At 40.6% G+C, this 27,486-nt stretch overlaps 3 protein-coding genes across 5 annotated transcripts; 2 read left to right on the top strand and 1 right to left on the bottom strand.

Moving 5' to 3' along the window:
* Nucleotides 1-740: 740 nt before the first annotated feature.
* ndufaf3 (NADH:ubiquinone oxidoreductase complex assembly factor) lies at nt 741-5,364 on the bottom strand. Of its 2 annotated transcripts, none has more exons than XM_079511463.1 (5): nt 5,232-5,364; nt 4,732-4,813; nt 2,040-2,235; nt 1,494-1,763; nt 741-1,261 (listed from the first exon to the last, which is right to left on the bottom strand). In XM_079511463.1, exons 2-5 carry the CDS (start codon nt 4,794-4,796, stop codon nt 1,157-1,159), a joined length of 636 nt encoding a protein of 211 aa, XP_079367589.1. In that variant the 5' UTR covers nt 4,797-4,813; nt 5,232-5,364; the 3' UTR covers nt 741-1,156. The 2 variants fall into 2 exon arrangements, with proteins under 2 accessions (XP_079367589.1, XP_079367590.1); XM_079511464.1 differs by lacking the exon at nt 5,232-5,364 and adding an exon at nt 4,962-5,025.
* On the top strand, nt 5,309-17,297 carry nckipsd (NCK interacting protein with SH3 domain; the record flags this gene model as incomplete). 2 transcript variants are annotated; one of them, XM_079511429.1, is made up of 13 exons in its annotated part: nt 5,309-5,479; nt 6,656-6,768; nt 6,880-7,072; nt 7,360-7,435; nt 7,881-8,422; nt 9,560-9,730; nt 10,382-10,468; nt 10,941-11,079; nt 11,269-11,349; nt 12,362-12,490; nt 14,512-14,601; nt 14,904-15,076; nt 15,208-17,297. In XM_079511429.1, 13 exons carry the CDS (start codon nt 5,309-5,311, stop codon nt 15,430-15,432), a joined length of 2,190 nt encoding a protein of 729 aa, XP_079367555.1. In that variant the 3' UTR covers nt 15,433-17,297. The 2 variants fall into 2 exon arrangements, with proteins under 2 accessions (XP_079367555.1, XP_079367554.1); XM_079511428.1 differs by having other exon boundaries at nt 6,862-7,072.
* A 208-nt stretch (nt 17,298-17,505) lies between these two features.
* On the top strand, nt 17,506-24,207 carry slc25a20 (solute carrier family 25 member 20). The gene is made up of 10 exons (XM_079511457.1): nt 17,506-17,656; nt 17,760-17,871; nt 20,385-20,477; nt 20,581-20,708; nt 20,800-20,890; nt 21,112-21,229; nt 21,521-21,593; nt 21,701-21,810; nt 22,064-22,188; nt 23,357-24,207. The coding sequence occupies exons 2-10, from the start codon at nt 17,770-17,772 to the stop codon at nt 23,417-23,419; spliced, it is 903 nt and encodes a 300-aa protein (XP_079367583.1). The 5' UTR covers nt 17,506-17,656; nt 17,760-17,769; the 3' UTR covers nt 23,420-24,207.
* Nucleotides 24,208-27,486: the final 3,279 nt, after the last annotated feature.

The following is a 27,486-nucleotide window of genomic DNA, read 5'->3' as shown; positions in this document are numbered from 1 at the left end:
TTAACCAGGCTACCATTTCTCGACGTTTAATTTAACCTTCTATGAAACGTTGTTTGACTTAAGTTAAACCTTTTTGCTTGCTTTCTTTGTTAATGCAAAGACCTGTTTTTAATTTGCTTCCTTTTAATGTTTCCTTTTTTAGCTCTAATTTATCTTCATGTTTCATATGAACGGTGCTGTACAAATAAACTTTACTTTTGTTTACTTTAGTTTTGTCTCCATGAGCAAGTCGTATGACAAAATTAGCCATCTGGCAGGGGTAGCAAACAAACAGATTAGGAAGGCTTATCCATATGAAGGACAGTCTGCCACCTTCAGGAGATGATTATTACAGATTTGGGTCTAGGTCTGCCTCAGCTGTACTATATATTTTTTGCTATTGCTTTTATTATATATATTATATTTATTGTACTTTTACATGCTCTTTTTTATTCTGTATGTATGTTTTTACACTGGAGCTGTTGGACAAAACAAATTTCCTTCGGGATTAATAAAGTATCTATCTTAACTGTTTTGTATTAACTGTTTTTAACTTGTTGTATGACGACCTTGAGTGCCCTGAAAGGCACCTTATAAATAAAATGTATTAATATTATTGCCAAGTTTACACAAAGTTTAATATATTTGGATTTGGAGATGTTAAAAGAAAACTCTTACAGAGTCCAATCTAAATAGTACAGCAGATAACAAAATAAGTAATTTAATGTTTAATCTAATTTTTAATTATTACACACAGCATACCTAGTCAATAACACACATTTATTATAGCAAAATACTCATAAACATATTGACAGCAGTCATTCTGTACAAATGCATAGTTTACCCACAAATAATACATACCCACCCACTGCATGAAGGGTGTCAAACATTTTACTGCCCCACACTAATGCATGGCAGATCATAAATACTATTATTTTAGCCTTGTTTGCACAGTTTGTTGGACACAAATCAAATGCTCTTTTTCAGCAGCCAACGCCATGCTTCACAATCATTCACTTACTCACACCTGGGAGCTTCAGTACAACCAGTCTATGCATGCTGCTGAGCAGCTGTACTGTAGACGTTGGAAGTTAAGTGCCTTGCTCAAAAACACTTTGTTGATAAACAACAGAAAAGGCTTGCACACTGACAGACGAACATTGAGGTTCTCGTTGACCTATTCTGTTAGGTCCAGTGCTGTGCTGATAGGTGGAGGGATCAGAGCAGCGGCTACTACTCTTCGTTCACTGGACAGAAAATTGAAGGTTGCACATGCATTTGGCTGAAACGAAAATGAAAATAGAATTAGAGAATTATAAATAAATAGGTATTACAGTCAGAAAGACATCTTTCTGTATCTACCTCTCTCTCGTCCCCCCCTCCGAATGGTCAAGGCAAATAGTTCTCTGCCTGATGTTATATTAGGGTGGGGGGGCACTTCTTTATATGTAAAGTGTCTTGAGATTCGGCACAAAACTTTAATTGAATTGATAAACAGATTATGTTTATTTTACCGTGTCCTGAACCTCCACAGCAATGCCTTTACTCTTCAGAAGGGATAGGACGTTGGGATCAATCCGTTCAACCCGAGCTCCTGTTCCTAGCACAAGAATCTCTGTAATGACAATATGACAAAAGAGCATGAAAGAAATGAGATGTTTGGTGCCAGCTTTCCGTAAAATGGGACATTTATAATGTTGAATTCTCCTATTTTTACCTATTCGTGGATATAACATGTGAAAAAGTGCGACACTCTCTTCTGTGATGTCTATATGACTGCCAACCTGCAGAGGGAAAGAAACTCAACTAAACTATTTATACTTTTTACACTTTTCGTTTACAACAGTGTGTCACACAGCAGAAATGGACATTCTACAAGCTTGTGATCATTTTTGCCAATAATGACTTAATAATAATGCCCAAGTGGTGTCCACTCTTCCAGTTACCTGCTGCTAAACCAAGTCACACACAAAGCAAAATCTTCATGTTCGTGAACAGCACTGCAGAAAGTAAAATCAATAAAGAGGTTGGAGCATCATCTCAACTAAATGCATCCTTACATTCCACTGCAGGATAGCTGGAGGCAGTAAAGCACAGGGCCCAAACACTTTGTTGCCATCAATGTTAAATCCTCTGGCACTGTAGCTACGGATCATGACCCCATCGCCTGGCTCCTTCTTCATGATAGACACAGTGGTGCGCTGGTACATCTCATCATCACTCGGACCAAGTCTGTGACCCCGGAACAGAATGAGACTGGAACCAGAATGAATAGTAGACACAAGCTTAATTACATTCACCAAATGTAATAATATTGGTTTGTGAGTATATAGAAACCATACTGTAGTATTATTTAATTTAGTGTATGCAGTATTGTCAAGGCAGAAATCTGTAGTGGATGTTACATGTGACACAAAAGTCACGTGATAGTCTGTTGATTGAATAGGTCAGATAAAGAGCTGAACAGAGCTGAACAGTCACTACTGTCTTAAGACAATACTAGGCACATGATGCTCAGACAAAGACAGATATGACATAATCTGGCAAGGGTCATGTGAGCTCTTACGAAATATTCCTGAAGCTGGTCAGTTGCTTTAAAGAAAAGAGAACTAATGTAATTATAGTATAGAGCATCGCAGTCCCGCCCCCTTTCATGACGACGACAGGCCTGTTTCAAAAAGTATTTATTTAAAGACATTTAAGCCTTGGACAAAGCCAACTCTTGTTGTGACAAATCATGACAACAAACACAATGTTTAGGGCCAATCAAATAATTAGAAAGAAGTATTGTACCCTGCCCTTTTTTCTTCTTTCCAATTATTTGATCGGCCCAAAACGTTGTGTTTATCGTCATGATTAAATCATGACGATAAACACAACGTTTTGTCGAAACAAGAGTTGGCTTTTTAGTTTGGCTTAAAAGGTCTTTGTTGGTATGCGGTCAGGTTTTCAGCTGGCTCAGGGAAGAGGACGACCCTGCATAGTACACTATAGATAGGTGAATGTACTGTATCTGTCTGTGGGCAGGCATATGCTGTGCCTGTGTGTGCGTGAGTGTGTGCGGTTGTATGAGAAGAGGATTAGAGGTATAGGTATTTTTGTTACGCTGTAATACTCACTGTTGTCTTTTAGCATCAGTGTAATTTTTTATGTATTTTTGAAATGCAATGTACTATTTTGTAATGTAATGTAATGTATTCTGTAATTTATTTCTGGACTCTTGGAAGATTAGCCGAAAGGCTAAAAGAGATCCAAATAAAAATCAAATCAAATTAAATACTTTTTGAAACGTCTATTTTGTATAGAATAATTTCTATGTTGCAATATTTAATGTATAAACATGATTAGAGGTGCGATGGAACAAATCGATTTAAAAGATTATAAACAATTATCTATTTGAATAGAACTCTGCTGGTTTTTATGACAACATTGTATGACACTATAAGGGCATTTCTGTCTATACTCACTCTGGGTCTTAGAGGTGGACATTAGAGTCTAATGACTTCATTGATGGGGATTCCAAGGTATCAGAAACTCTAAACTCTAGTTAAATCTTGTATGAAATTACCACCAACAATGTCACTGGAGGAAACCGATGATGTCATTAGACTCTAATGACAGGAAAGTACGCTGTCATTAGACTGTTCAGAAACCTTACTTACTTAATTCTGAACTGTCCACAGCCCACCTCTGAGATGCACAGCAAGTAGACAGAAATGGTACCATCTAGCCCCTTTTGGGACCCCCTTTTCTGAATTTTGGACGCGGTACCCTAGGGTCCCTCGTAGCTTATTCCACCCACCATAGGACGCAGATTTACCCACTCTCTGTTCAAGGAGAGCCGCGCCGCCGCTTGAGTGTTGGTGAGATGTTTCAAAGATGCATAACACAGCTATAGGAGACAACGGAAACGTGTGCGAAACCGCATTAACCGCCGATGCCGTTAAGTATTTTGAATCTTCTTTTGAAGTTTTGCTTCGCTGAAATTCTCACTTCCCATGCGGTTTCGCACACGTTTCCGTTGTCTCCTCTGTGTTATGCATCTTGGAAACATCTCACCAACACACAAGCGGCGCCCGCGGCTCTCCTTGAACAGAGAGTGGGTAAATCTGCGTCCTATGGAGGGTGGAATAAGCTACGAGGGACCCTAGGGTACCGTGTCCAAAATTCAGAAAAGGTAACCGAGGGTCCCGAAAGGGGCTAGGTACCATCATATGAAGATAAGGCTGAAAATAGGCGAAGTGCTCCTTTAAATGATTAAGCAATCTATCAATTTGATATTTTCACACCGATTCGATATTCGTGTGTGTGTAGGCTATTATTCCACGAATTCAAAGAAAAAATATTTGCAGCCCTAAACTTATCCATTCGTCTTTACAAACTATTTTGTCCAACATCAATGATCAAACCAAATGAGAGAACAGATGGCATATGGGGTAGTGGGTAGTCTAAAGGCAAAATGTTCCCTAATAAAACAAACTGTCATATGGTAGACAAGCAAAGAATGTGGGCTTATTTCTGCCAGAGGCAGCCAAGAGCACAAGTTCTGACAGGTTGGCTTGCTAGATTTTAGTCAACAGAATATTTAACAATTTATTCCCGACCTCATTAAAAGTATGGGAAACAGAGTAGTAGTTGTTATGAATAACGTACGTGATACTCTGCTTTAATTAAAACTACTAACATGCGGGAGAGTGCGAGGCTACCAGGCAGGCCTGTCTCATAAAACATCGTATCAAATCATGTCCATACCTCGACAAAACGGGCGATGCTCGAGAGGAGAGGTTCAAACTTTGCAGGACTCTGGCACACAGCATTTTGTTGTTGATGGAGTCTAGTGTGAAAGGACAGAATTCTTTGTAACACCAGGCACAGTTTCCGGTAGTGTACTGCAAGGTGAAATCGAGTGATTTACAAAATAATATACATTTGTATTTATTGGTGGCCTTAACAAGTACAGCCTAAAATATGCCCACACTCACACGTGACTTTTACGAAAAAGAAAGAAAAAAAACGAAACAAAAACGAATCACATGTTCATACAGCGTGACTTCGCAGATTAAACAATTATATCTGCCATTGATTACGTTAGCCTAGGGGGCGTGCCCAGAGATCACACGCGCCCCCTGCTGTTTACTGGGTAACATTTCAGGTTAGCTTGTGTTGTAAATAGGAGGCAGAGATCTGTGATCAGGCCATGTCTTGAAGAGACTTGTAGAATCATCTCTCTGCCTCAACAAACAACCACCCACCATAGAAGGGGGTGTCCGGCGTTCGTAGTAGTACTCATAGAGGTATTCGGCGACACTGTGGTGGATTAAGTGGAAGTATGTATCGGTCTCTGTATTCCTTCCGATCAACGGAGCCCAACTCGCTTCACTTCGCTGCTGGAGAGAGCTTCCTAATCCTGGAGAGGAGCAATAAACACTGGTGGCTGGGGTCGCGCTGCAGCTCGGGCGAAACCGGTTACATACCATCCTCTTATATCGAAATAATCCAGGTAGGGACTTTAACTTGAACGTGTGTAGTGAATGAAACCGTAACGATCATTTCAAAGGGTCCGATCGTGTAGTCGTGTCGTAGGGTGTGTGCCACTGTGTGGGACGGGTCGGGTACTACGTACTGGGAAGAGTTATGATAAAGGGGCTGCCGCTTGTCTGCATGCATGCTGTAAATCAGAAGGCCAGAAGAATATTCTCCAGCAAGTGATGTTGCTTTTTGTTTTAGTGATGTTTGTGTGTGTGCAGAAGAACCAATACTTTGTAGTGATTTTGATACATTTTGGGGACAGACAAATACTCCAGCAAGGTACATACTACATAATATTATGTCACTGCAGTCAGACAGACGTTGTTACTGCGACAAAGGTGTGGAGGTGCGTACTTTCCTGTCACAGTGTCACGCGCAGACAGTTCTGACTGCAACCTCACCAAGAGGACTGACAGGACAGAACAGGTCCCACCAAAGAAACCTATGACATTAATTGTCTTAATCTAGCTGACTCTTGACAGATAGTGCTGTGTTCCACCCTATATAGTTTTGGTTTGTACTCATTTACTTATAGCCTAGTTGTTTAGAGTTTTAAGGGTTTGATAAACTTCAATACAGACTGTAAACTTGTCAGAACATGCATTGTAATTTATTACATAATAGACTTCGCAACGGCATAATATTTTGATTGCGTTGTACTTTGCTGTTCATGTACACAGGTTGTCTACTGTCATTTAGGCTATGTTCTTTTTGGGAGACTATGATGCTGAGCTATGTGTGTTACGTTGCTTAAAAGTCGTTATTATGTTAGATAACTGCCCTAGTTCTAACAGCCGCGGTCCCATATGCCTTCCGGCCACACATTTGTTCCCTTTGGGTTCCAATCTCATAATTATGCATGCTGCCACATTAATGAATATTTCACTCCCTCTCTACCCACTCGGCAGTAGATGAGTGCGTACTGCGTAGAGAGGCCCGCTAGGAATCAGAAGGTCACCAGTTTGATGCTCAGCTCGCCCAAGTCAAAGTGTCCCTGAGCAAGACACTTAACCCCCAACATCTCATCAGAGCCATCCTAGCACCCATCAGCTGGGTGAAGCTGTAAAAGCAATTTGCCCTCGGGCTCCCCAGGGAACAAGAAAATACTCTCTTAACCCTATTTTGTATGTGCTCTTTTCTTTTCTAGGCTCCAGAGCAGGATGAGGTGTTGCAATCCATTGATAGAGCTATCGAAGGCATCCATAATGTTGCAATGAAAAATGGAGGCAAATACAACTTGGAGCAACGAGATGTCTTACAGTGAGTGCAAATAAGACACGATAAATACAGTTACTGTGGAGTCAGATAATACTGTATATAGATAATTATTTCCCCTATGACTTTTGTTAACAGAAAGTTGATCCATCACAGAAAGGAGACTTTGGCACGACGAAACCCAGTAACCTCTGGTCAAAAGCAGGGCCTCCCCTCGTCTTCCAGTGAAATAACACTCAGTCAAACCCCTTCACCACCCAATGGCCTTAACCGAGACTATGGGCGACAGGGCAGTGTGCCATTGTCAGGAAGTCTGGACAATATGCAAGGAGAACAGGGTTTTTACCAGGTAAAATGCTTGCACAACACACTGAAGCATTTTGCAGCTAATTTAACCACTTTCAGCCTGGTGTCCATATTTTGGGCATATCATTATAGCTGAACATTAAAAAAAAGGAAAAACGCATAGCGATGTGTTGTGAGCTTGCAGACCAGCTATTTTAGTTACTCGTCGTTATTTAGTTTATTTATACCTACTCGTTTTTATACTAGTACTTGTATAAGTATAGGGCCAATTTACAATTTAATCAGAGTTTAATGCATTTCACAGTTCACACTGTTTTTCCTCTCATGCAGGTGCCTCCTCAGCCCCGACGTGCTGCACCCATCACCCCCCCACCCCCCGAAAAACAGAGAGGCAGCCGACGCCTAGGTCAGAACTCGGAGAGCAGCATTAATATTATCCCATGTTCTCATTGATATGCTCTATATCTATTCCTTGATTTATCATTCACGGCGTTATCATTCAACTGCATATTATGTTGTAATACACCATACCACAGTTGTTTACAACTATTTATTTTGCTCATATTACTGGCTACTGACATACGTTTAATGGCCAGACCGCACCAATGCAACTAGTCGCAACTCCTTGCAACAAAACAGTTTCAAGGCCAGTCCACACCAATGCAACTCCTTGCAACTTCCATTGGGGATAATGGTTGTAAGTGGTTGTAAGTAGTTGCATGTTGCAAGGAGTTGCATTGGTGTGAACTGGCCTCAACACCCGTACTCTATTCTTAGTCGGGTCACTTCCTTATAGTTAGGTGACTGTAACAGGAGCCCTGTTCTATGTCTCCTTCTGATCCTCTGTGCAGAACCAGAAGTCCCCTCCAGGGCTTCTTCTCTCCCGCCGTCCCCCGGCCCCTCCCTCTCAATCAGCACCGCCTCCATAGAATCTGGCTCCTCCCGCTCACTGGTCTCTACTGATGTAAGCCTCCCGAGTGTTGCCAGCACCCCACCCCCTCCTGTGCCAAGCCGCGTTGTCAAGCCAAACCCACCTGCCCCAGATGAGCTGCCCTCTGATTCCTCTCCCCAAGCAGCTCCGGCCAGGAAGAGCCCTGCACCGCAGCCCCCTCAGCCAACTGCCCCCACTCTACCCACTAAGGAGGACAAGCCTGACAGCGATTGGCCAGTTGCCCCTCCTTCTGTCGCTGAAAGCCCTCCTGGCAGCCCCACTACCTCTGAGCCAGTTCCCATGACAACTGGGGCCGAACTGATCGAGTTGGTACGGAAGAACACAGGCCTGAGTTATGAGTTGTCGCGGGTCGCTGTTGGTGTGGTTGTGGGCCATCTGCAGATCACCTTACCTAAAGCTTCCTCTGCCTTGGAGAAAGTCCTTCTCTCGTTGGTTGGCAAGGTGAGATTAACTTGTGAAAAATTGCCCAAATTCAAGATGAAACGAACATGTGCAGTGAATAACATAACCAATGAAGCCCTAAAAACTTAGTTGTATGACAAGTAGGCCTAACAAAACTTGCCGATCTATATATAATGACATGTCCAATATAAAGTATAGACTATGGGTTAAAACTAATAATTTTAGTTGACCAGATTTCAATATTCAGTATTTAGTCATGTTTTATCTACACTCCCGTAACTAGATTTGTAACTAATTAGATTTTCTTTGATTTCTTCATGAAATTAGTGATACAAATATTATAGATGAGAATATTTTTTGAAAATGTTTTGAAATAATAATAATTAAACAAAATGTAGTAAACAAAAAATAAAGGGACCCATGAAAATGTGTCCATGACCAACAAGGGTCTCGACTCGGTTAACTAGAGTACCGTTGTAGGAGTACCCATTGTGCTACCCACTTGACTATCATGCAACCAACTAAAGATGGAGAAGTGGGGATGTCCATATTTGGAGTTCTAATGTGCAGTGCACGCCACCACTTAGGGCCGATTCATACTCCTATTTTACCGCTGTTTCGGCGCTGTAGTGCCGAAATGATTTCGGCTCGTCAGAAATTTTCAGTAGCACCGAAGCGCCGACTTTAGGACGGTACCCGCCCCCCCGAACCTCAAATGACGTCACATTGTAGGCTCTACAGAGCCGAACCGACTTTTATTCGGCTCTAAAATAGGAGTATGAATCGCGCCTTACAATGATGCAGAGGTAAAAATGTGATGCAAACCACGCCTACAGTATCTGTGAAGCCTACCGGTCGATTTTGCCAATTAAAAAACTGATGCCTACTCCCCTCCAAACGCACAGAGATTCAGTGTTTCCTCCACAGACCTGCAGACCGATAAATTAGATACAGATATGTTCTAAGAAACCATTAGCACAACCCTCAGTTCATCGCTGACACTCACCAAGTTTGAAGTCAACCGGTCAAACGGTACAGACCCGCATTCGCATAGAAAGATAGACAGACACAGGTTTTGTGATTTCATAGATGGACTATGCTTCTTCAAACAGACAGGAGTTGACTGCTTTGTCAGTGATAGCAGCGATGTGTACTAATGGCTAAGTGTCTCTGCAGAACCTGAGCTTCGCGTTGCCACAGGGTCAGGTCTGTCATGATGAACAACGTCTGGAGGTTATCTTTATGGACCTGGCACGCCACCGTGATGATTCCCAACAGCGTAGCTGGGCCCTTCATGAAGATCATCAACTGATCGCTTGTTACTTAGAGGAACTGTTGAAGATACTGGTAATAAGGCATTCATATTGTGACTTTCACCTATCATTTTCCAAGTCCAGAGAGGCCCCTTTTCCACCAGGGTTGAACCGGCCCGGTTCTTAGTCCATGAGCCAGAGCTCCAAAATTGGAATGTTAATTATGAATTGAGTGAGCAAAACCATACCTATATTAAATAGTTTATAGGGTCAATATTAGTAAATTAATATACAATAAATAACCCTAACACGGTAGTATCTTTTTCATATATATTTATTTGCATATATAATGCATAATTTGCATATTTAAATGTAAATTTTAGAAAACTTGTAATAAATCATAATGTCTTCATGTCAATCAACTGGGGAAGTTTCACTATTAATTTAATTTGTACATACTCACCTCATGTATAGTAGATGAAAATAACAATGTGTGATAAATTTGAAAAAGCTACTCCTGTAGAGGGGTTATCATATATTAATTTATTTATATTGATATTATAACATTTCAATATAGGTATGGTTTTTCCCACTCAATTCACAATTAACGTTCTAATTTTGGAGCTCTGACTCATGGACTAAGAACTGGGCCAGTTCAACCCTGGTGGAAAAGGGGCCATAGTGTCAAATACAAAGGATCACCATGAATTAATGAATATCATTGTCGCTCTATGTTTGTCTCCAGACTGATGCAGATCCAGTGGTGTGCAAGAGGATGTGCAAGGACAACCACTCTGAGCCGGTCCTGTCTCTAGTGTCATATTATCAGATGGTAGGACATTATTGCTGCATCTATTATTTGGAATTATATGAGGATGATATTATATATATGCAATTCATTTAGACCATAAAAGGATGAAAATACTCATCACAAGTTATCAATATGTTTACCCAGCAGTCAAAACCATTACCTTTCATTTTATAACATGGAACAAAGGATGGATATTTGAAACCTTTACATGATACATCATCAGTGTCACCAAACCAATATTTGATTACGCAAATGTAATTTCATGAATGATGAGTCAGTAGAGGCAGTCTGGGAGCCAGAAGGTCATCATTTTGACCCTACTTTAAAGTGTTGTTGAGCAAGACACTACTGATTACAGCATCTGAACCATCTTAGCAGCCATTGGCTGGGTGGAAGCAGAAAAGTAATTTCCCCTCCCTCTCGGACCAGTACATTCTCCCATTAAATGGTCACTTGGTAGAAACTAAGTCATTGCTGCTGTGTGGCTCTGCAGGAGAATCGTGTATCATTGCGGCTGCTGTTGCTCAAGGTGTTTGGAGCAATATGTAGCCTGGATGCTGCCCTCATCTCCACCCTCATCAACTCCATTCTGCCCATGGAGCTGGCCAGAGATCTGCAAACTGAGAACCAGGGTAACAATTGCTACTTTTTACCCTTTGCACAGCTCCTCTCAATATGAACCCAGAGTGTTATGCCTAATTTATCCTTTATCGTATACCAGTGTCCTGCACTAAAACATTTACAAACTCAAAGCATGTTGACGCACATGCCGTTGCAATTCACACTTCTATACTTTATTGTCATGTCTTTCCCTTTCCCAGAACACCAGAAGATGTGTTACACAGCCTTGGTACTTACCATGATCTTCTCGATGGGGGAGCAGGTGCCATATCATCACTATGGTATGTACATTATTTGTGATACGCTTGTGAAAGAACTATTACATTGTATAATGCAGCTACATAAATGAAAGTTATAGATAGATATACATCACTCATATAAATCAAAACACCAGTAATTCTACACATTTACGATAATAGACAACAGGAGGCTCTCTCTGCCTTGTGTGTTCTAGGGGATTGCAGGCACTGAGAGGTCTCTATGGTTTGCCTCCTGCCCAGGGTCCTCCTATGTCTCACCAGACTGTTTGTCTGTGTGGTGTCCATGCATCCGTCCTTGCACCCGCCCACACTTGGCCTTATTCTGGTGTATTTGAGTCAAGGGAGCCTTCTCTGAGTCTGTGTCACTATTGTCGTTGTCGTTGAATCTGTCCTAGCGAGTCTCTCTTCCTCCCCTCCTCTCGGGAGACTATTGCTCATTTGTACGATCTGTATAGCTTGCTTGGTGCCCTCTTGCGAGTGCTGCAACAGGGGTCGCTGGCCCGTGTTACCCCACTAGTCTTTTCCTGGAGGTCAGCTGTCTCTCCAGCGTCACCGACCTTCCTCGGTTGCCATCAAGACTTTCCTGGAAGTCACTGGTTGCCCAGGGAGTTCAGTTTGTAAATACATCAAAGATGCGATTATACTCCATTGCTAATGGATAAACCCTCAACCACTACACTCTCCAGTTGGTGGGTCAGCATTGATTGGCTAAATCACTGCCCCTCTCATCCAGACAGAGGGGCGCCCCGGGCGCAGCCATCACGAGGTGCAACCAGCTACAGCATCAGCCACACCCGGCCAACATTGATGACAGAGACACATATTATTAATAATATAATTGTGTCCCCTTTTGTTGTTTTTAGGGTATATGGCACATTTGCACATACGTGGAATTTGTCCCATCCTAACTATTGGGAGCAGTGACTGGCTGCCATTAATTAATAAGGCATTGTGGTAGCAGTTAGGGATTAAGTGTCTTGCTCAGGGGCACCACACATTTGTGATAACAGTGCCTCCTTGACTCTGTTCTCAGAGCATTTGAATGCAGAGTTTGTTCAGTACCTTCTGAATGTGGTGGAAGAGGGGCTTCCATCAGACCCCACAGAACAGCTTCCTGACCTATTTCTAAACCTTCTCCTGGCCTTCAACCTCCACCACACAGGTGAGCTGACACTTTGTTTAAAGATGGAGTGCCGTGATTCTTTTCCACCCTTAAACATGATCATCAGGTATTATTATTATATAAGGAGGAAGAACTTAAAAAAACAAAAAAGTGTACAGTATTTGTTAAAATTATGGTTTTATGCGGACATCAGTTCATTAGGTATGCATGAGTTTAACCTTAGCACCACCCACCTAATCCAGTCCCTCCGACTCCTCCTTTAAGACTGGTGTCTGTAATGTAACAAAAACTCATGTTTTTGTGAATGTTAGAAGTTAACACTTCCCATATGTCTGAGATGTCGGATAAGCACCATTATGCACTTATACTGCCACCATTTATCCATGCATAGGCCTATAATCCACGCATCCATACCATATCAGACCTGTTTTTTTCTGGGTTTTTTTAATTTATTTATTTCCTCCAATTATATTGACCCTATTGTCACAATCATCTCATCTCATCATCCAATTAAATCATAGTTTAACAGCAGAAACAATTCGTTTGATAGATAATTTAGCATGCATAATTTCCCAATATACTGTAGGGCAGGCTATTGATTTCCTCCAGCTAAGCACCCTGGCATTGAAACTGCCCATTTCTTCCTTCTGACTGCATTGAGTTTGAGCCAGATTTAAAGAAACAAGTGGCCAGGTCCACAGAAACAAGTCACAGAAATTGCCTTGAATATTTATGAAAACGTTTCAACAACAGCAATCCTTTTAACAACATATTAACCTGAGGGTCCTTCACATGAACCATTGGTCAAGTCAACCACATCTCCCCTGCAAGTTACAATTTACAATTTAGGCATTTAGCAGACGCTCTTAATCCAGAGCGATTTACATTAAGCAAGAACAAAAAAGCATGGGAATACATCACATAAAAAGCATTTATCATGAAACATGCGTACCGTAAGCTAAGAATGTAACAGTGGAATATCTATATAATTAAGCTATACATATAAAACTATACATATATACTATACTATACATATGTACTTCGATGTGCTATGACTACATACAATGCAATTATAGTGCTGTCTACATAACATGCTATAAGTCTGTATCAAATGATATCTAAGTCTACAGAAATGCTATCTAAGGGGGTAGGGTAAGTGCTATGGGCCATGATGGAGTCTGAAAAGGTGGGTTTTCAGACTACGGCGGAAGATTGGGAGTGATGCTGCAGTTCTGACTGCAACGGGAAGTGCATTCCACAGTCATATAAGTTACTTATATGAAAACAAGCCCAAGTAGCTTGTAATAGCCAGACATGGCAACATGACTTCCAGCGCGACACAACTTCTAATTCTTGACTTTACAGCCTTGTATAAGTATTAGGACCTACATATTGACAACAGCCAAACAAGAATGCACACTGTGACACTACACTCTGAATCAAAGCCCGACCACTGTGATTATAAAAGAAACAACCTGAACTCCTTGAGAACAGCAGAGCAACTGGACAGCAGAGGCTGGTTTGTGGTTTCCTTGATTAATCCTGAGGACATGAACATTTACTTGCTTCCAATCTAACGAAAAACAATCTAATGTGTGGTATGGTAATGTGTGAAATGACTGTTTGAAAATCTGTCACACAGTTAGGCACAGAGCAGCAAACTGTGCCGTTCAGTTCACACGTGTGTATGTGACAGGCAGCTCCGCCCACAGAGGTTGTCCTATTTAAAAAAATATATAATGAGGGGGAGGTGCGTGTGCAATAGTTATACGTCACACTATCAGTGTTTATATAATTGGCCCGTTTGACTGTCAAGGGTTCAGCCTCCAGGAAGAAACCCTAAATACAAAGTTAATACACCATTGCACATAAAAACGACTCCAGGGTGTCTAATGAAGTACTGGCACCTCATAAACACAAGAAAAACTGGAAAAATACAAAAATTGTGGCACTCCATCTTTAAGTCTGTTCAGTTTTCTTGCAACACTTTACCAACAAAACTATTAATAATTATTGTAATATACTGTAAATGTGTGTGCGTGTGCATGTTGTCTTTTCAGTGCCCAGCACCAATGTGATTATGCAGGAACTTATTAAGAAGAATATGAAGGTCCTGACAGAGAAAGTCCTGCTGCTTCTAAACAGTGGCGGTAAGATGGTTTTGTTATATCAAATATATCTATAAATATGCTCCTTTAAGTGGTTAAGCGGTCTATCAATTTAGTCAATTTGATATTTTTTACACAGATATATATATATATTACATATTATTTCGATTTTCTTTCATTGTTGGAGATTCACCTCACTAACATTACAACAACATGAATATGAAAGTAAATACATTATTATTAATAATAATCCAAAATGTAATCTCACTTTCTGTTATTATAATAATTTCTTCCTATTTATTTTGTTTTTATTATAACTCACTCTTTATGTGTCCCCTCTCTAGATGACCCCGTATGTGTATTCAAACATACCCCACCTGCCCCACACTCAGTACTTAAATTCCTGCAGGATGTTTTTGCTAGCAAAGACTCCTCAGACATCTTCTACCGCAACGATATGATGGTGATGATCGACATTGCTGTTCGACAGATATCTGACCTCTCACCCGGAGACAAGGTAAAATGCAGACATAGGGACAACTTGTTCCTGTTCCGATCTTTTGACTGATAAAGCCTCATTTACTAGAAATCTTCTTTAATGCCGTTCAGCAAATGGTCTCATTTTCCCATGTTCTCTCTTATGTGCAGTTGAGGATGGAATATCTCTCCCTCATGCACTCCATCATGCGCTCAACAGACTACCTAGAGCACCAGCATCGCCTCTCCGACCTGCAGTCAGCGCTGCAGAGGATTTTAAGGGAAGAAGAGGATCCAGGAGAGGACAGTGGAAGCGCCACAGTGAAACAGATGGATAAGCTAATAGTGCAGGAGATCTACAAGGAATTCCCCCAGATCTGTGAGAACAAGGACTAACCATACCAGCATAATGCTCTCACACTCTAGAATGGTCCCTTATGGCGTGGGATAGCACTGATGAGGTTGAACTTTCTGCCAGTGCCAACTGACAGGAATCTGACTTGACTTGTCTTTCAGGATTCCATTTATACATAGACCTGGGGTAAAACAGGAATTTGCTTATTTTGCTTTCATGCAGGTTTTTTTTCTCTCTTCAAAAGTTTGACCAATATGGTCAAGTTTTCTCCTTCAATACATTTGAAGAAAGGAATAAACATGTGAATGCAAAAAGAGAGACATTGATGTTCAGCCATACAGAAGTTAAGCGTAGTGGAAGTCCATGATGTGCACACCCAAGGGACCAAACTACTGTGGATTACTGAGAGCACTGTTCATTTCATAGAATGCTATATTCTTAGTCTGTCATGGTGTTCATCTCTCTCATCTCGCAAACTGGCATGGCCTGTCAAATACAAGAAGTTAGTTACCCAACTTGGTTACCTAAAAATACAGCGTGCTTTAGTGGTTACAATTGCAATGCTATGATCTTTGTAACTCACTATTTATTGAATTGGCAATGCTGCTACATGATGAGTCTACTTTACTTTTTAGCAAAAGGCCGATGCACACCTCAGAAGGCTAGTGACAGGTGCGTAGGGCCAGACAGACATCAGGACAGACAAGGTCATTGTCTGTCCTGATGAAGGTTGAATAGACCGAAACGTTGAATAAAGAGCAACATTTTTGGCAAGTTTTCTGACAGTGTGCGGGTCTCTTCTTTGTTTTTCAAAGATAACCTTTTTAAGTCTACTTTACTGAAATGGCCCGGTCTCTTATTTAGTCTGTATTGTACTTTTCACTATAAATAAATATAATGAATACAGATTACTGTGCATGGAAAATAATCAGTTACTAAATTGTCAAAAGTCACTTTCTGTTTACATATAGGCCTAGGCCTATTGTTTTTTCCTGTGTTCTTCTATTTACTTGTATACTGCATTAATATTGACTAACTGTTGCAGTAAAGCTTTTATAATAAGGAATAGGCCTAAGCTTTCTTCAATGCATAACATTTTGGCTGACTACTTACAGTATGAGCAGTGGCTCGTTGAAAGGGAAAGGTATTCCACTGTTATTATTTATATTAGAGAAATTTGAGTTTTTAATATTGTTTACCTCAAGGCAATCCATGGACTATTTTGGCCTAGATGTCTAAAAATGTTAGGCAAGAGTAACAGTTTTCATTACATGTAAGTGGCTCAATAATAGACAGAATATTGCTGCGGTGCCAATAAATCAGCCAATGCAGTACTCTAAATTAATTAATTGGCTCCATTAATAGGTCCAGTTGAGAATTACTGAAGTAGAAACACATGGGGGCATGCCTTTAGTCTTATCAAGGTCTAATACTTTAAAAAAGCAAAATGCACAAATGTACATATCCTTATTTGTTCCATTATCTCATGCATTCTTATGTTTTTTTTGTATAGTTACTGTCCTCTCATGGATTATTCTGGAAGCTTACTTTAAACACGCTCTAAAATGTTGCCAACTTTCTCTTTCTCACTTTCCTGATTCACTCATGTATGAGCATAGTGCCCTAAGTCTATTTTTAGTGTTAAAGAGAGCGTATGCTTATTGTGAATGTTCCTATATGTTGAGAGCGTATATGCATACTGTACCTACAGTGGTTGTTCTTACACATTGTGAAAGATTTGGGTTTCATCTGCTCTTGTCTATCATTGTTCATAAACTTGCTTTTCCCACTGTCACAATAAAACTATATTTTTTCCCAATTGAAATGGTTGGAACAGATGTTGGTAGAGGATAATAGTATCAAACTGTATTTTCCTAACGTTTACAAAATAAATACAAAATGATAACAATGAGCTGTGTGAATGTCATGTTTGAGAATTCACCATTGAAGAAATGTAAAGTAATTATAAATAGATTATAATCATTATTATTCGCGTGCTGTAGCCTAGGCAGTGGGCACTCGTCTTCCTGCCATTCAGCTACATACTGATTCTGCTCAGCAACCATATTTAAATCAGTGTGGTTTGAATCTAGTCGGACGGCAAAAAGAGACGTACTAGTCTGTGCTACTGTGAACTATGTCCGGGTAAATATTTGGGTGAAAGGTCTAGCTCAGATTACTCTGGTCTAGCTTCCTCGTTGCCGGACAGCCGAAGTGACAGCAAAGAAGGTTCACAGTTCAGAGCTCAGTGGCAGGCAGCTGACGGTCTGTTTTTTTCCCTGATTTCCTTTAAAAAGAACCGTTAATGTAATCTATATAAATTATCAATGAAGGTAATTAATTTGCTATTGTTTTTTTGCTTTTACAGAACCGAAACCATGTCTAAGCAGCAAGCAATAAGTCCAGGGAAGAACTTCCTAGCCGGGGGGTTTGGAGGAATGTGCCTGGTCTTTACTGGACATCCACTCGATACCATAAAAGTAATGCGTCTGTTTAAAGTGTCTCACATAAACATGTATGTCAACGAATATACTTTGGCATCATTGTAGCCAACGTTACTGCAGTGCTGGGCTGAGTGCTAATAGCAATTGCAATGCATAAAAGGAATATGGCTGGCTGTAAACAAGTATCTGATGCTTAGTCCAGTTACCCTGGGTAAATATAGTAACTTTGCTTTGCTTTGCTTTATATTGTTGAATTGTCATTTTAGCTTAAAAAAAACTAAATGACAATTAGTATTTTGGGTACATAGATTTAGTTAATAGGCATATATTTTTCGACTGGAGTCTGCTAGTTAACAGCTGCCCTTTGACCCATATTCTATATCAGGTTGACTGCTCAGTCAGGTAAGACTGCTCAGTCAGGTAACCGGAGGATTGTTGTTGGCTCCTGACTCCTGTAGTCATGTTTCTACTTAGCCGCAATTTGCAACTCTAGATTTTTTTTAATAATGGGATGAATCTAGAGCAATACCCTCCATTGACTCCCCACTCATCCAATTTGCTTTTGTGATCTGCTTGTATTAAAATACGTTAAACTCACCAACATTGCAGCTGTAGGGAAAGATTGAATTATCCTCTTTCAATCTGCCAAGCGTTTGTTTCATAAAAATCCACTGTAGACATGTTATGAGCTACTTTCTGTCAAGAAATTCTCTGCAGGTGATTATTTTTTTAAGTGTTGGAGTTTAGGCAACAATGTCTTATGCACACCTGATATGCTCTGAGACGGGTGCATAGGCAGGGCTCAATGTATTCAGAAAATATGCACAAGTGCACAAAGACCCACACACCGTCTGCACTAGCCCCTCTCTGTACCCTACGTTAAAGTTTTCTGACATTTTGATGACTTTAGACGTAGGGTCCCTTCCCACGTATCTTAATCTATATGTTAAATATAATGTACAACCCGATTTCCCGTCACAACCGCCTTTGCTGCGCTGTGTGTGTGTGCTAGTTATTTGTTCCAAAAGAAGCATATATCTGCTATAGGAGCCAACGGAAACATCAATGAAACTTTCCTTTGGCGCAGAAGCCGTTAAGTATTTTAAACTTTGCTTGACCATTTTGGCAGCTCTGAAATTCTCTCTTCGGTCCTTCCTTGTTGACATCTCGGTTGGCTAGCTGCGCCTACGAGGCGTGTAGGGAGGCGCAGCTAGCCAACCCCGATGCTGGAGGCGGTACAATGGGATGTCAACAAGGAAGGACGGAAGAGAGAATTTCAGAGCTGCCAAAACGGTCTGACAAAGATTAAAAATACTTAACGGCTTCTGCGCCGTTCGCGGGAATATGTCAGCATCACACACACACAGCGCAGCAAAAGCAAAAGCAATGGTGTCAGTGTGCATTTGAGAATTAGCATGTAGCTTTGCTTTGGTGTCACCGGACCCTATGGGTTGGGGTCCAAAGGAGCTCAACCCGGGGGGTCCGGAGACAGGCTACGTCTGCACTTGCAATACAAACACTTTATTTAGGCAACGTTTCGGTCTACCGAAACGTTGCCTGAAGACCTTCTTCAGATGCCTGAAGAAGGTCTTTGACCAAAACGTTGCCTAAATAAAGTGTTCGTATTGCAACTTGCAAGTGCAGGCGGTGTGCAGGTCTTTTTCTGAAGTGTTGGAGTTTGGAAGCACTTGTTTTTATAAACGGGTCGCGCTGCTGCCTCCTGCATTATGTGCAAATGCGAAACAGGTGGTACGCAGGGCCGTTCAGTGACTTCGACGAGTGCTTCCAAACTCCAACACTTCGAAAAAGAATCGCCTGCAAAGAATTTCTTGACAGAAAGTAGCTCATAACCAGTGTTGGGAGTAACTAGTTACTAAAGAGTTACTTTAAACTACTTTTTGTGGTAACTATTAAGGTAACTAGTTACCCTTTCCCATTAAATGAGTGAGTTACCCACATTACATAATGTGATCCAAAAGAACCGTCTCCTCCTCCTGCCAATGTGGAGGAGGAGACGGTCTGTCATGTAAACTGACAGGGTGCACTGAATGCGCTCCCAGAGTGAAACTTGCTTGGCCTAGAGCTGCAATGTTGGTGAGTTTAACGTTGTTTAATACAAGCAGATCGCAAAAGCAAATTGGATGAGTAGGGAGTCAATGGAGGGTATTGCAACTCAGATTCATCCCATTATAAAAAAATCTAGAGTTGCAAATTGCGTCTAGTTTCTACTTTCTACATCAGCGAGGGGCATGAGGATATTAAATAATTGGCAAAACATTGATTATAATGTAATGCAGAAGAAGGCCTATAAGAGAAAGATCAGATTTTTGTACAGCTTTTGCAGAGGCTTCCTTATTGTTAATTTGGTTTCCTTTTGGCTCACCCAAGTTTACTGGCAGATGAGCTGTGTTTTGTCACTACTCTGTTTTTATTATAATAAATGATAGAATGTGCCCATGCATGCAATGCACTGTCTGTGAATTACCCTAGGTCTCTTTGCCGCTTTAAAATTAATATTGATTGTACGCATGCATCTGCTCCTCTTTCAGGTGCGCTTGCAAACTCAGCCAAAGCCTAAACCTGGGGCTGCCCTCATGTATTCGGGAACCATTGATTGCTTCAAAAAGACCCTTGCTAAAGAGGTAAATGAGCATGATAATCTGTAAATCTTTACTACAGCCAATATTTGTTATATATTTCACACTAAATGTTATTATCCTCTTTCCCTTCTTACCTCTATTGCAGGGCGTGAAAGGCCTATATAAAGGTATGGCAGCCCCACTAATTGGAGTAACACCCATGTTTGCTGTCTGTTTCTTTGGATTTGGCCTGGGAAAGAAATTACAGCAGAAAAGTCCTGATGATATTCTTACGTAGGTGATTGCTCAGTTATCTGTTATCTCCTGAACTAAATTCTGATGGTGGTTGTATGTGATTGCAATGTGCATTATTACCCTTTTCTAGGTATCCACAGCTCTTTGCTGCAGGAATGTTGTCTGGGGTGTTCACCACAGCCATCATGGCTCCTGGAGAACGTATCAAATGCCTTCTTCAGGTCAGCTATACTTCTATACATTTGACCACCACACAGGATCTGATGTGCTATTTAACATGGAAGGACACAAGTACGTTATTGGGTTATGGAGTGGGCACCTGCCATCGCAGATGCTTTGTTCAAATAGGCCCACAACACCTCCAGAAATGTTGGATAGAAATGGCGGGTACCTGTGTTCTTCTCAGTTGTGAAATAAAGTGTGTGCTTGTGTGTGTATGCAGATCCAGGCAGCATCTGGAGAGGCTAAATATGCAGGGGCCCTGGATTGTGCCAAACAGATCTACAGAGAAAGTGGGATCAGAGGAATCTACAGAGGCACTGCTCTCACACTTATGCGAGGTACCGGTTGTCTTACTGCTCTCATACTTATGCGAGGTACCGGTTGTCTTACTGCTCTCATACTTATGCGAGGTACCGGTTGTCTTACTGCTCTCATACTTATGCGAGGTACCGGTTGTCTTACTGCTCTCATACTTATGCGAGGTACCGGTTGTCTTACTGCTCTCACACTTATGCGAGGTACCGGTTGTCTTTCTGCTCTCATACTTATGCAAGTTAATGGGTATTCTTACTGTAGCAAAACAAAGTCCTGATCTTTTCTGACTCTGTCTGTACTTTGTCCCAATCTAGATTTGCCAGCAAGTGGGATGTACTTCATGACCTATGAATGGTTGAAGAACCTTCTCACACCAGCAGGAAAGAGGTGATTGAGTACATTTGTTTAGAGCAGAATTTGAAGATGTCTGTTATAGTGTGAAATTAATGTGCTTAAATCTGTTATTGAGTGTTGCATTTTCTTTTACACCACAGTCATAGCGAGCTCAGTGTTCCAAGTATTCTCTTTGCGGGAGGAATGGCTGGGGTCTTTAATTGGGCTGTGGCAATTCCACCCGATGTTCTTAAGTCTCGTTTCCAAACAGGTGTGTCTTTCTTTTTTAAATAATTCTGTGACTTATTAAACTAAACCAATATTATTTAACTTGGGAAACTTGTTCAGGCTGACGGCTATAGAAACCTTTACTATTTATTCAAGTATATTGAAGAAAAACATTGCACCTACATCAGGACACTGTGCTAGCATACCAGACTTATGTTAGAGTGCCGTTAATGAGAAACATTTTACAGTAACACATTCTTTGAATATGAACTCGTCTTAATACATTTTCTCTACAGCTCCTATGGGAAAGTATCCAAATGGTGTCCGGGATGTTCTACGTGAGCTGATAAGGGAGGAGGGAGTGGCCTCTCTTTATAAAGGCTTCACTGCTGTCATGCTCAGAGCTTTCCCTGCCAATGCAGTAAGTGCAATACGACGTTTTTATCATGGCTTGACTGGTTTTGTCTGTTAAAACAATATGGAATGTGTGGAAAAAGTTGAGAATAGGATGATAAAAAAATGCTACCTTCCACTAGAGGACAGTGCTTCCCTCCATAAGCATGGGGTTCAATAAACCCCTTATCAGACGACCGCTCATAAGATGCAAGTCACTCAAGTGTAAAAATGCATCCCTTCAAACTTTCATATGCTGTTTTTTCCCAGTATGGAGGAAGAATGCTTATGATTTTTACTGTGATCTCTCGCTCTTGAAATATATAATTCTTAGTTTCTATTGTGTGTAAACAATACTAGCAATTCAAAGCCACACCTACAGTCGCTGTCATTAGACCAAAGGGAGTGCAGACATACCCATATATGGGCACAAAAGGGACACAGACAGACGGGTACAACGGGTACTCTGACAAAGCCCTCACTAGGACTCAGACATACTGGTCGGATCAGCGGTGCGACATAGGTGTCAAACACTAGATATAAGGGCTGCGTATTGGCCCGAACCTCTAGTAATGAAATATTTACAGGAACCAGGCTATAACTAGCAGAGAGTAGGAGTAGGTAATTCAACATTTATAGTCCAATGGTTTCAAAGAACAATGAAGTTCTTAAGTAAAGAAGAAAAGTACAATTGGTGTGGTTGTATTTGTATTTGTATTTGGTAAAAATGTGAGATCCAGGAGTTCAAGGTTCAAATCCGGGGTAGAACAGGGAATTTGCACAATTGTGCAGTTTTAACTCGGTATGTAAAACTCAACACATCTTTTGAGACTTATATAAGATCTTTATTTCCATTACTCCCCCCACCCCCCCTTCCCCAGTGGAATCAGCTTATGCCTGGTGGAAACTAAGGGGGGGATGAGAATGTATTTATTCATGAATAATACACATGCACCTAAAATCTGCAGAGACGGCTCTGTTTTTTTTAATATATGACGTATATAAAGCGCTTTTCATTAAACAAGATTGTCACAAATGTCAGAAACCACAAAAATAAAAGTAGAAATAAAGGGAATATATACTTTTTAGAAAACAAGCAGAATTTGACGTGGGACTTAATGACGTCCTGCATAAACTACTATTCTTTTTCTCTTCCTCTTGTGCACTCTCTCACACACAAACCCTTTCTGTTTCAGGCTTGCTTTTTAGGATTTGAATTGTCTATGAAGCTCCTGAATTGGGCAGCACCTAATTTGTGATGAATCACATCTCGATCGCCGAGGAAGCTCTTTTAAGAAGAAGAATGTCCACAACTCACATGCGCAATAATCGGCTGTGCAAAACTGTTGGCCCATTTTAGGGAAGAAGGAGGCAAACCTGTTTCCTGTTCCAGTTCATTTTCCCATAGCTTTCTTTGATTGGCTCAGCAGCAGATTTGAACTGGAAACGCACATGACCTTCACATGGTTCCTGGAACAGGAAACCAGAATATCACCTTCTGAAAACTGGGACTACAGTTGTGCATTATGCACAGAGCCTATTTGAATCTCTAGTTCTCCCCCCCCCCCCCCCCCCACACACACACACTGTCTAACATCAACACATTGTACTGCTTGAGTTTGTGTTCCTTTGTAAGATAATTTATGGTACTGTATTGAACATAGAGGGCATTCATATTACTGTAGAAGCTAAGGTCTCACTGCAGATATTGAATGCTATACAGTAATGAATGCATACACACACTTATTTTCCCCCCTATTATAAAATAAGTGAATATGGACATGTGCCTTACCTTTGTTATCTGCAGTGAGGTCTGCATAATCAGGGGAAAGGTGCAGCTTGTGTTGTATGTATTCAGTCTCAACAACAAATGCCTTTCAGATGATCAGCTTGCTGTGTGGCCGAATTCCAGCCAGTGTATCAATAACCAAATAACTATTTTTTTGTCGATAAAGAGACTAATTACAGTATATTAAAACTGTCAATAATAGTCATCATGTCACTGAATGTCAGCATGTAAATAAAATGCAATATCTGTATCCAGAAATGTTGTGATTGTGTTTTTGTCTACACTCGGTTATAATCGGTTATACTCGGTTATAGTCACACCACTATATATGGTGCGTCCGTCTGTCACACCACCATATATGGTTGCAAAACCACCATGCCTCATGACATCATGGAGAACCTTAGATCTCCATATATGGATCTGACCTCGTGACATCATGGAGACCCTTAACGCTTGATGACATCACGCCACGTGACGTCACACCACCATATATGGCCATCTCCATAATAGGGAGATGGCCATATATGGTGGTGTGACGTCATATGTTATATGAAGATCACGACACTGACCTCATCTAACCCTGGATAACCATACATGGAGAAGACTGGATCATCACCTAGATCTGCATATATGGAGCCCTGACGTCACCCAGCCAGGCAGATGTGTAAAGGGCGAGGTCAGGGCGAGAAGCGACCAGTAAGAACTGGTTGTAATACATTTTATATCAAATGTGTGTGTGGTGTTGTTTTTTTCACAAGATGGTTTTTGCCTCTGGACTTATCTTATAATTCTTGCCATGATGGCATGCAAGCAAGTTGCAATGTTTTAGTTCTCCACATATGGAAATATGTGGAGGTACCATTACAAATGTGAGTCTGAAGTTAAGCCCAAACCACACCAAAGGGTCGGGTCGGGACAAAACGTTAAGCCCTTTTGTCCCGACCCGACCCGTTGGTGTGGTTTGGGCTTTAAGGTCAGACCGCACCAATGCAACTAGTCACAACTGCCATTGGGGATAATGATTACAAGTCACATTGATGTGGACATTACTGGGTGATAAACATAATTTCTCTCTCTTATAGACAAAGGCTGGCCAGCAGGATGAGTCAGAGGTTGAGATTGCTCGTTGTCGTGGTAGAGGCCAGTATTTTGGGGAGTTGGCAATAGTTACTAACAAACCATCTGCAGCTTCAGTTGATGGGGTGGGAGAAAGTGTTTGGGTACAGAAAATCTTAATATTTCAAAATGACTTACTATACATTTCGTTATGAGAAGATGCAATTAATGATATGCACACAGCTGCCATCTTGCCAGCAAGGTGCTACCTAGGTGCAACTTCCCATAGACAGCCCATTCATCCAAACAGAACAGTCCTATCTAATTGTATTAAATAACGTCAAACTCACCAACATTGCAGCTGTACGGAAAGCTTGAATTATATTATTTCTATCTGCAATGTGTTTGTTTAATAAAAATCCACAGTAGACATGTTATGAGCTACTCCCTGTCAAGAAATTCCTTGCAGATGATTTTTTACTGGAGTTTGGAAGAGCTCGTTGACTATCACTCAACAGTCCATGTGTACCACCTGTATAGAATGTGCACATAATGCAGGAGGCAGCAGGAGGTTGCTTTACTGATAAACGACTGCTTCCAAACTCTGACACTTAGAAAATACATATGTATATACTTCACTTGCACATAAGTGAAGTATGCATATATTATGTGCAAGTTGACTATTCAGTTAAGGCCTAAACGACTTGCTTCCCATAGGAACAGGACAATAACACTAAACATCTACTCTAGGTAATCAGGTTTCCCAAAGTACACAAGTTTATCAAATTTGCAAAAGAGAGAAAAGGCTAATTAAAGACAATATTAACATATATACAGGTGCATCTAAAATAATTTGAATATCGTGGAAAAGTTCATTTTCTTCCGTAATATAATTCAAAAAGTAAAACTTTCATATATTTTAGATTCATTGCGCATAAAGTGAAATATTTAAAACCTTTTTTTGTTTTAATCTTGATGATTCTGGCATACAGCTCATGAAAATCAGCCCTCAGTGCTGTAAAATATCCTAATAGATGGTTGTGTTGTCTCTAAAAATTGATAAAACACAGTTATGATTTGGGTCCATGTTATCTGCATGGTGTTGGTCCACTGACAGTGAAAACTTCACACTGGAGTCAACAGAGCCATCTACCAGGATATTTTAGAGCACTGGGCTTCAGTATGTTGACAAGCTTTATGGAGATGCTGATTTTCCTTTCCAGCTCGATTTGTCACCTGCCCACAGTGCCAACACTACTAGTAATTGGTGTGCTGACCATGGTATTACTGTGTTTAACTGACCAGCCAAGTGGCCTAACCTGAACCCCACAGAGAATCTAGGTTGTATTGTCAAGAGGAAGGTGTGAGACACTAGATTCAACAATACAAATGATTTAAAGTTGCTATCAAAGCAAATCTGGGCTTCCATAACACCTCAACTGTGCCACAGGCTTATCACCTCCATGCCACGCCCCACTGATGAAATAATTTGTTTAAAAGTAGCCCAGACCACGTATTGAGTGCATAAATGAAAAACATATTTTCCAGATGGTCGACATTTCTTAATATGTTTTTATCTCATAAATATGCATGTTTTTTAGTGGTTTCATCAAATATTCTAATATTTTGAGATAGGATTTTTAGATTTTCATGAGCTGAATGCCATAATCATCAAGATTAAAACAAAACGCTTTAAATATTTCACTTTATACACAATCTAGAATATATGAAAGTTTTATTTTTTTATTCTATTATGGAAGAAAATGAACCCACAATATTCCAATTTTTTGAGCACCTGTATATTAACAATTACACCACCAGCACAGCACCATATGCTAACAGTTCTTTCAAATGAGATATTCATTCCTCTTGCTTCCTTTGTGAGACGCATGAGGAAACAGGCAAAAATGATAATAAACCTGCAGTTCATGACAGGATACTACAGATCAACGGCAGTATTCACACCCATGACTATTCTCTCATTTACATTTGAAATACCGTATGTATCCAGTCTATCCACATTTCGCACATCTACAGCTACCCATATTCTTGCCAGAAATTATTTCATTTCATTAAGTCAGGCAGCTGTGTACAATTAGTTAAGCCACACCTAGAAGCACCTCAATTAAATTGAAGAATTAGATTGTATCTATAGCTCATGAATGTATGAATAAATAATACATAGGGATCTCAGCATCAGGGATTCTCAGGAATGTGTAAGTGGAGCACAATGATGGGTATCAGCTCAGTGATGGACATTAGACCATATGTTGATATTTTATGTATTTATTTATTTATTTTTAAGAGAGAAAGGGGGGGGGGGATTATTGTCTGTGTCAGCAAGAACATTATAGTGAGGTCAGACACTTCATGTGGGGTGATTATGCCTGGCTCAAAGCATTCCGACAATGCTGCGTTCACACGACAAATATAAGATACAAAGCTACAGAAGCTTTGAGGGGATTGTAATTCTGATAGAAG

This window comes from Electrona antarctica (assembly GCF_951216825.1).
Source record: "Electrona antarctica genome assembly, chromosome: 9".
Lineage (NCBI taxonomy): Eukaryota > Metazoa > Chordata > Actinopteri > Myctophiformes > Myctophidae > Electrona > Electrona antarctica.
The sequence above is the reverse complement of the archived record's forward strand: the minus strand, read 5'-3'. Positions and strand labels throughout refer to the sequence as shown.